The sequence below is a fragment of the Citrus sinensis genome, chromosome 6 (assembly GCF_022201045.2).
Source record: "Citrus sinensis cultivar Valencia sweet orange chromosome 6, DVS_A1.0, whole genome shotgun sequence".
In the NCBI taxonomy this organism is placed as follows: domain Eukaryota; kingdom Viridiplantae; phylum Streptophyta; class Magnoliopsida; order Sapindales; family Rutaceae; genus Citrus; species Citrus sinensis.
The window spans coordinates 13,799,429-13,808,233 of record NC_068561.1 but is presented as its reverse complement, the minus strand read 5'-3'; the positions used below and the strand labels follow the sequence as shown (position 1 = coordinate 13,808,233).

The 8,805-nt window shown below is 35.5% G+C and overlaps 1 protein-coding gene across 1 annotated transcript; it reads right to left on the bottom strand.

Moving 5' to 3' along the window:
• Positions 1-3,353, bottom strand: LOC102610697 (beta-glucuronosyltransferase GlcAT14C). The gene is made up of 4 exons (XM_006480734.4): positions 2,563-3,353; positions 1,602-1,677; positions 1,391-1,506; positions 1-721 (listed from the first exon to the last, which is right to left on the bottom strand). Exons 1-4 carry the CDS (start codon positions 3,089-3,091, stop codon positions 207-209), a joined length of 1,236 nt encoding a protein of 411 aa, XP_006480797.1. The 5' UTR covers positions 3,092-3,353; the 3' UTR covers positions 1-206.
• Positions 3,354-8,805: the final 5,452 nt, after the last annotated feature.

Sequence of the window (8,805 nt, the reverse complement as noted above, 5' to 3'; positions counted from 1 at the left end):
TAGAGCAAATCTACCCTTCACACAAAGTTGGGCAATAATTGAAATTCCAAAATTTGAGACCAAAAGCCCAAAATTATCATTTCCCTACCTAATAATTTTAAAATTTGCCGCTCAGCTGCCACTACTTCACATGATATCCACATTTTGGGATTGAAAAACATTGGAAAAGGTCCACAAAAAAAAAAATGCAATGAAGCATTACAAAACTATTTACACTGTTTTGACCTAAAAATTTCTGGATCAAGAAGTTTAACGATTAGTTTCTCTAACGTCTTAGAATTTACACTTGGTTTAATAGCATAAGGATTTCCATAGACTAAACAAGGGTCTTTACCAAAAGCAGAGTTGCCAACACACCAGCCTCCGGGAGTAAACCGGTTATTTGATCTCTTCAAGAGCTTCTCATCAATTTTGTTCAGAACCGGATCATCCTTGGCAAACTTACGAGCAAAAGGGGCACCACTTTGAACCATGCCATCAAAATGTTTCAATGTTAGAGTCATTGGATGCTGCTTCGGAGGGCTATCCCACCTTATATAATGCAAGTCGTGGTTTACTGTCGTGTTTTGGTAGTCTTTGTGGTTGCAGATGACTGAGTGGAAGTATCCTTCTGGGGATGACAAGAAATTCGTGTAGTACATGAGGAGAGTACGAGGGAGATTATCCCATCCCCAAATACAGAATTCTAGAAATGATCTCGTCAGCACCACCCATGCCGACCCTGGAAATAGTCATTTTAAGGTTTAAAAACTGAGTATGATATAAAAAATATAAAACAAATAGACTATTAAAATGAGATGTTAACACAACCCACTGTATGTAATTCTGTAATTTTGAAACGGCATTTTATCTCCCCATTTAACACGAGGAATCAAAAAAATAGGATGCCCAAAGAAATAGAGATGATGTTATGTTTTACTTTGAAGCATTGAAAGAATACAAGGCAATACTCACTACAAACTAACATAACAAAATATGAAAAGGTCAACAAAGTATGCTTAAGTGCAGTCTTCTATGAGTCAAAAGCATACATCAGGCAAAAGAAATCATTAAGCAAAACTCATGGGGATAAAGGTGAGTTTTATTTAAGTGGCATTTGCATGCAAGGTAAGAAGAATCTCTCAAGAAAACTAAAAATCTAGAAGAAAATATGAAAATCTTGTACTTTCATAGTAGCATGTGCTCCAGGCTTACAATTCTAGAAAGCAGCATCATTATTTTGTTGTCATCATATATAAACTGTAAAGCAGGCTGTATACATAAAAGTAAATTCTTCAAACATAGTCAGGGGTGGTTATAGCTTTCCTTATAAGCTTGTACAGATAAGAGGAATTATACATAGAACAAGTGATAATCCGGACTGAAATCGAAGCTAATGTAAGAACAATACCCATGAATAACTTGAAAGAAGCAGGCATGGATCTTTTCTCTTTAGCCCAAAATACACCAGATTTTTTTGGATGGTACAACCCTGGATCGATGATGATGGGCCTTGCTCTTTGATACCTGCAGATAAATGATAGGTCAACATGCATAAAATCCAATCAGCAGATGTAAAACCCAATAAGTGATCATTTCAATAGAAAGCACTGGATCCTCACTCTTTCCAACCAATACTACTCGTGTGCTCAAGGAAGTTCAGATACTTAGGCAAGTACGAGAAAATGTGCAGAATATCTGAATCAAAAAGCAAAATAATAAGTCAGAACAACTGATAAGATCACAGCAAAAGTAGGCAAATTAAACACAATGAACTTCTTAATACTAAAGTCAATCAAACACTATACTACTCCGTTAGAGGAATGTTAGTTCACATTCCTGTAGTCAATATATACTTCAATTTCCCCGCTCCAACTGCATATAAACACACTTAAACGGGTAAAGGTATTATAGTCATCAGGTGCTAAAATACTTTTGGAATCTGTTCCTTTCCTAATATTAGTGAAGTTAATACCACAAAGAGTCCTTCAATAAGTGGGATAAAAATATCTATGTCCTCAGTCTCCTACTTACACCATATGCTTTAGAAAAGTTCCCACCCAATTCCATTTGTAACTTACACAGCATGTATTTCACACTGACATTCAAGCCATTCTGAAAGCTATGAAATATTCTTCCCAATTTCCAGCATCTCAAACAACAACATGCCAGTTTTGTTTTCGATAGGAAAGAGAATGGACATTTACCATGGAATCAAGGATCACCTCCACCCGAATAAAATATCACAGAACCCATGAAACTAAGGGCATCTTTGGGATTAAGGTTTGCTTGTGACTTTTAATCCACAGAGATGAGAAATATAATCACTAGTTGTCTACCGATGACTATAAGTTGATGAATAGTTGCTAAACATTAGCTATCAAGTAAAATCGGGTGTTCATAGAACACTTCAGTATGTGCATTCAAAATTTACCAAAAATACAACAATTAGAAACATACCTTAAAAGGCCATTTCAAAATATCCTTTCACTATGTACATTTTTACAACCATAATACTATCATAAAATCACAATTCAACAAATAAATAAATCATCATTTAGCAAAATAAAAACCAATAAATACCATCTTGTGACATGAGAGGATAGTCAGAAGCACTCAAATTAATAAACCAATCCCAATCCTTAGCTTGCTTCAACAAAATCGCGACCGCGTGAAGCGTAGCAGCAATCATCGTAGGCCCCTTATACGTGACCAAATCAGCCTTGCCAATAACCATAACATTTTTAAAATCCCTAATCACCTTCTCCGATTTCACATACTTGGCAAGCTCGAGCCTCTCGCCATCCGAAGCTTCTAGATCAAGATGCAGCACGTAGTAATTCATCGGATGGTACACTGCTTGAAGCACGCGCTTGACGCGCGCACCGTCACCTTTGGTCCCCGATATCAAGTACGCAAGTCTCGGCAGCGCCGGTTGCCCAAATCGGCTGTCCAAAATCTGGTCAGAGACGGTAAAATCAGAAGATGAGGAAGAGGATCTACTGTGGCTAAAAGTTACTGTGAGGATAATTAAAAGTGAGAGTAGGGAGATTGAGATGAGAGGGGGTAGCCATGTACGATCTAGAGAACTCGAAATGTGAGGTTTTTTCATTTAGAGTTAATTTTTTTTTTTTAAATAATGATTTGAAAATTCGGACAATGGAGCTGAAATTTTGGGCAAAACTGGCGGTTTCGGTTTGTGTTGTGTCGGGTGGTTGGATTTGAGATGGCGGCAGGTGAAGTGTTATTGTCGGCAGGGTGGTTCGAATTTGGTAGTGTGTTAGTTGTGCGTGGCTGTGGCTGGCGAGGGAAGGGGAAATTTTTAATTTTGAATTCAGGGACATGAGACGTACACTGGTAGAACTTGGCCGGGGTGTGTATGTATTTATATGTTGCCAATAAGATTCGAGATGCGCAACTTGGGGCTGTTAAACGATATTTTTGTCACTTGTTCTAGTGTCCCCTGAGTTTTTGACTTTTGGTAAGGAAGAGAAAAATGAAAAAAAAAAAAAATGCACCACCTAAATAAAATTTTAACCTCTTGTATATAATTACATTTTTTTTAGAGTTGAAATGAGGTGTGATTAATTAAAGAGGAGGGTTAGAAGTCACACAATTGAGCTTTCGAGATTAGAGATGGTAACATGACAATTTATTATGGGATTGGTAAATTTTAATTTATCTAAATAGTTGTGCTAAACAGCTAAAACCATAACAAAAGGATGACAGAAACGGCAGCATTCGTGTCCTTCTCTCTCTCCTGTTCATGGGTCCACAATAACTTTAAAAAAATAAATAAAAAATAACGCACATGCTACGTGAATAAAAGATGAGAGTTTTAAAATAATGATTAAAGTGGGAGCAAAAGTTATGCGTGAGGGGGCAAAACGAACATCTGCATTTTAGCTATTTAGCACAACTAATAATTGTATTTCCATAGCACTCGGCGCTCTAGCTCTGTATTTGCTCGATTTCAATAACATAAAAAAAAAAAAAAGCAGCCATAAGGAAGAAGAGAGAGAAGTCAGATTTGGACTTGTTCAATAGCAGGAAAAAAAAAAGTGAAACAAAACCAGCGGCAATAGATCTGCAAACAAAGGCAGCTTGATAAAACTATTGCTGATTAATTGGTAAGTTGGTCTCTCCCATTACATTCAAATAAAATTAGTTTTCGTTGATTTCTATATATTTAAATGGTTAAAAAAATTAATTTAAATTGTTATAAAGTGATGGATTAACTTTGTAAAAATTCGTAGATTTGTGCGTTTTATATATTTAAATTGTTATGATTTTTTTTTTACTTTGAATTGATAGGAAGTAATGGATTAAATTTGTAAAAAAAATTGGATGCTTTTTATGTATTTAAATTGTCAGGATTTTTTGTTATTGGACAAAAAAGTTATAAAAGTTTCTAATTACTTATTCTTAGTACAAATGTTAATTATTTTGTAGAAATTGATAATTTGGAAAATGAGCATGCATTTGAAGAGTTACAAGAAACAGGAGCCAACAATGTAGTTGAAATTGTGCAACCGAAAAAATATGAGCCAACTCTTAGAATGTTATTTGATAGTCATGAAGAAATGTTTGTATTTTACAATGTCTATGGTAAACAAGAGAGGTTTCCTGTGAATGTTCAAACTACTAAGAAAGGGACTGATGGAATTATAAAATATACGACATTTGCATGTAGCCGTAGCGCGGCAAGTTAGAAAGTAAATATGCTAATTCATTAAAGTTGAAACCTAATGTGAAAAATGGTTGTGATGCAAAAATTGGAGGTTGTCTAAATGAAGATGGAAAACGGTTTCTTCAAATTTTAAATCTTCAACACAACCAAGGATTAAGTCCAGACAAAGCTAGGTATTTCCTATGCAATCGCAGAATTAGTGCAATTGCTAAAAAACGAATTGAAATGAATGATTTTGCGGGAATTAGAATTGTCCAAAATTTCAATTCTATTGTTATTAAAGCTGGTGGGCATTAAATTGTCTCATTCTTAGAAAAAAATTGTAGAAAGTTTGTTGAATGAGATGTTATGGCGCTTTTAAAGTATTTCCAAAAAAAGCAAGCAGAATGTAAGGTTTTTTTTTTTTAGCACCGATTTGAATGAGGAGGATCGATTAAAGAATGTATTTTCGGCAGATCCATGGAGTAGGGCAGTTTAAAAATATTTTACAGATGTTATCACATTTGACACTACATATCTAACCAACTAGCATGACATACCATTCGCTCTCTTTGTTGGAGTTAATCATCATGACCAGCCTATTTTGTTAGGGCGCAGATTGTTTTCACGCGAGGATATGGAGATATTTACGTGGTTATTTGAGGCTTGACTATCATGCATGTCTTTAGTATCATTACAGACCAAGACAAGGCAATGGAAAAGGCAATTGAAATTTTTTTCATACTACTAGGCATCGATGGTGTTTATGGCATATAATGAATAAGGTACCTGAGAAGTTATGGGCTTTTAAAGAATGTGAATGTATTATTTCTTCCCTGCTTTCTGCTATTTATGATTCACTGAGTTCTGATGTGTTCGAGGAAGCTTGACATGATGTGATTACAAAATATGATTTATAGGATAATGATTGGTTAAATGATTTATACGATGAAAGACATCGTTAGCTCCCATATTATTTGAAAGATTGTTTTTGGGAAGAAATGTCAATCACTCAATGAAATGAAAGTATAAATGCATTTTTTGATGGGTTTGTTAACTAAAAACAAATATAAAGCAGTTTGTGAAGCAAGATGAAAATTCATTGACGAGGAAAATTGAATTAGAATGACATGCAGATGCCAAATGTTTCAGTAAAAGGACATCATGTGTAATAAGATATGAGATGGAGAAGCAAGTTGAAGAGGTGTACATCATCTCCAAATTTAAAGATTTCAAACTAGAATTAATTGCACTGATGTATTGCGATATATTGGATTATATTAGATCAATATATAAAATAAGTGAATCATATGGGTAAGGTAAGAAAAAAAAATCTTTGAGGTTGTTTTCAAAGGAGCTGAGTGTGAAGTTAATTGTATTTATTCAAAGTTTCAATTTAGGAGGATTCTTTGCAGGCATGCCCTTACAGTGTGAAATACAAGTACGCAACCCAAGAGGGGGGGGTGAATTGAGATTCTAAAAATTATTTGAATCTAAAACAAATTATCATACAAATCTAAAATGAATTTAATGGAATAATAATTAAATCAAATGTAATATAAAAAGATAAGGGAAGAGAGATTCAAACACGAGGATTTTTACGTGGTTCGGCCAACCTCGCCTACGTCCACTCCTCCAAGCTTTCCGGGCTTGAGAATTTCACTAAGCAAGACTCCAAGGCTTCAAATGCTTATACTTGACTTCCAAGGTGTCAATGAACCTTTACAACAAGAGATTATCCCCAATCTCTTAACCCAAGTGTATCCCAACACTTACAATCACTCAAAGTAAAAGATTAAAATTATTTTTCTCTCATACAATAATTAAGATTACAAATCAATGCCCAATGTGTGAATAGATGAAACAAGAATATGTTTTAAAGCTCTATGAAGATTGTATTCTCGAATATAAGCTCAATGGTCGTGTTGTAATCCATCTTGTTTAAATTTGGATGAGCTTATTTATAGTTAGAGCTGAAAAACTAGCCGTTACAGACTTTCTGCTCGAAAACGGCTCGCCGTTAGCCATTACCGGTTAACCTTTTAGGCTGGTCAAAGTTATCGTTGGGCCAATTTTCAAATAAATAATTTGCCGTTTAGGATTACCCTTTTGCCGTTAAAATTCCAGAGACCTGCAAGATAAACATCAATTATCTGTTTACGATAAACGGTTAAGGATTTATATGAAATGACCTCTCTGGATTTTTATCGGTTAACCGTTTGTAATAAACGGTTAGCCATTTATTTCTAGTAACCTATAGAACAAGTTAGTCTTATCCGTTTCAGTTAAACTTTTGCCGTTTGTTTCCAAGTTTAATCCTTCATTTTGGATTTTTATCGGTTAACCGTTTCAATAAGCGGTTCACCGTTTATGTCCAAAATCATAGTTTAAGCCAGATTTTGCAGAGAATCATTTTCCAATTTGAAATTTAACGGTGATCCATATTTTATAAATATAATTGGAATGATTATAAGACTCTCGTTTATTAAGGAATAGTTCCAACATTTAAAAACCATTTAAAATTTGTTATCATCAAAATCAATATTATTAACATATTCATGTTAACAATCTCCCCTTTTTTGATGATGACAAACTTCATTTAATATTTTGCTCCCCCTTAATATATGCTCAAAAATTTGAAAAAATGTCTAATAAAATGATTTTTTTTTGCTCAAGGACACATTTTAAAAAGAAAATTCATTTCAAATCTCCCCATAATTATCTCCCCCTTCATCATCAAAAAGAAAAGAGAGAAAAGAATTCCGTAAATCTGGAGAAGAAAGAAGTTACTCAATTTTGGCGTGCGAAAATTTTGGCAGAGTTTCCCCTTAAAATGGAGCAAAACCACTAATACAAAATGAAAAAAAAAACAGTTCCAAAATATATTAATAACAACTCCATCAACCAATACACCAACAACTCCATCAATCAATAAACCAACAATTTCATCAACCAATATCAAGTCATCCAACATCAAGAACATCAAAAAAAATATGTCATCAAAATCCATCAAGATCATATAGAGGTAGCAGTGTATATAAAAATATAAATAGCAACACACAAACAAACAACATGTGAAATGTATGTGCAAAAATAGAACTCAGAAACTATGGAGGAGGAGAAAATGTGCTCCCCGGATCATAACCGAATAGCGGAAAAGAGTTCGTTGTCCAGCGATAAGCTCAAGCTGCTGATCAATGCTCTGCTGTTGGAAGGTCTGAAAGTCATAACATAGCTGCTGGTGGTCACGGGAGAAAGTGTCCAACCGATCGATAATCAGCTGCTGTCGCTCCGAAAGCTTGCGAACATCAGCAACCAACTGCTGCAAAACATCCAAAGCAGGGGGCTGAACTGAAGCAGGAGGCTGCACTGGAGCTGGAGGGGGCTCAGAAACGGAGGGCTACTCAGGAACATCAGAGTGCTCGAGAGCAGAAGGTTGTGCTGGAGCTGGAGGGGGCATTGAAGTGGATGGAATGTTAGTATCCATCTCTCGCTCCTTAAAGTCAGAGTCTGCTGGAGGCTGGGGGATAGAACGGCGATGCGAAGGAGGTGGATAATCTCCTAATCGAAAATCTGAAAGTTGATCGGGAGTATAGACATCGTTGAGCATCTAATCATCCTCAGGAGCAATAAAAGTAACTCGGTTTTTGGAGTTTTTAATCTTTATCCACTTGCCATTCTGTCGAGAAAACCCAATACCAGTCATGGCCTCTGGACCAATCTGTCTAGTCTCCGTATAACCGGCATCTAGAAGAGGCACCTCAAAGTGTCGCAGTATCTTAGTAATGATACTGCCATATGAAAACAAGCGGTGGTTAACCGCTGGAGTGCTCAACATGTGCCTCACAATAGCATAGCCAAAGTTAATGGGTTGACCTGAAATGAAGCTATCTAATAAGCCAACGTCTAACCTTGTAACCTCATCCGAGTGACCCTTCCTAGGTGTCACTATATACTGTAAAATTGTATGAAGTATGCAAACTTGCAGAGGTAAAAGTTGTGACTTAAAAGGCAAGTGACAAGTCTCATAACTCAGATCTTCACGCCGACAAATATTACGAACTCCATCATCATGACAAAAACCGTCAAAGGAAAGAGTTTTCCTAGATGTATAAATTTTAAGACCATCACTAGATATACCTAGAAAGCCATTGAGG

What these genes read in the sequence shown, in the direction of transcription:
- LOC102610697 (XM_006480734.4), bottom strand. Translation starts at nt 3,091, where the DNA reads ATGAAAAAACCTCACATTTCGAGTTCTCTAGATCGTACATGGCTACCC. An exon ending in AGTAGTATTGGTTGGAAAGA is followed by an intron (nt 1,507 to 1,601) that starts GTGAGGATCCAG and finishes ATTTATCTGCAG; the next exon opens with GTATCAAAGAGCAAGGCCCA. An exon ending in TTCTTTCAAGTTATTCATGG is followed by an intron (nt 722 to 1,390) that starts GTATTGTTCTTA and finishes GACTATTTCCAG; the next exon opens with GGTCGGCATGGGTGGTGCTG.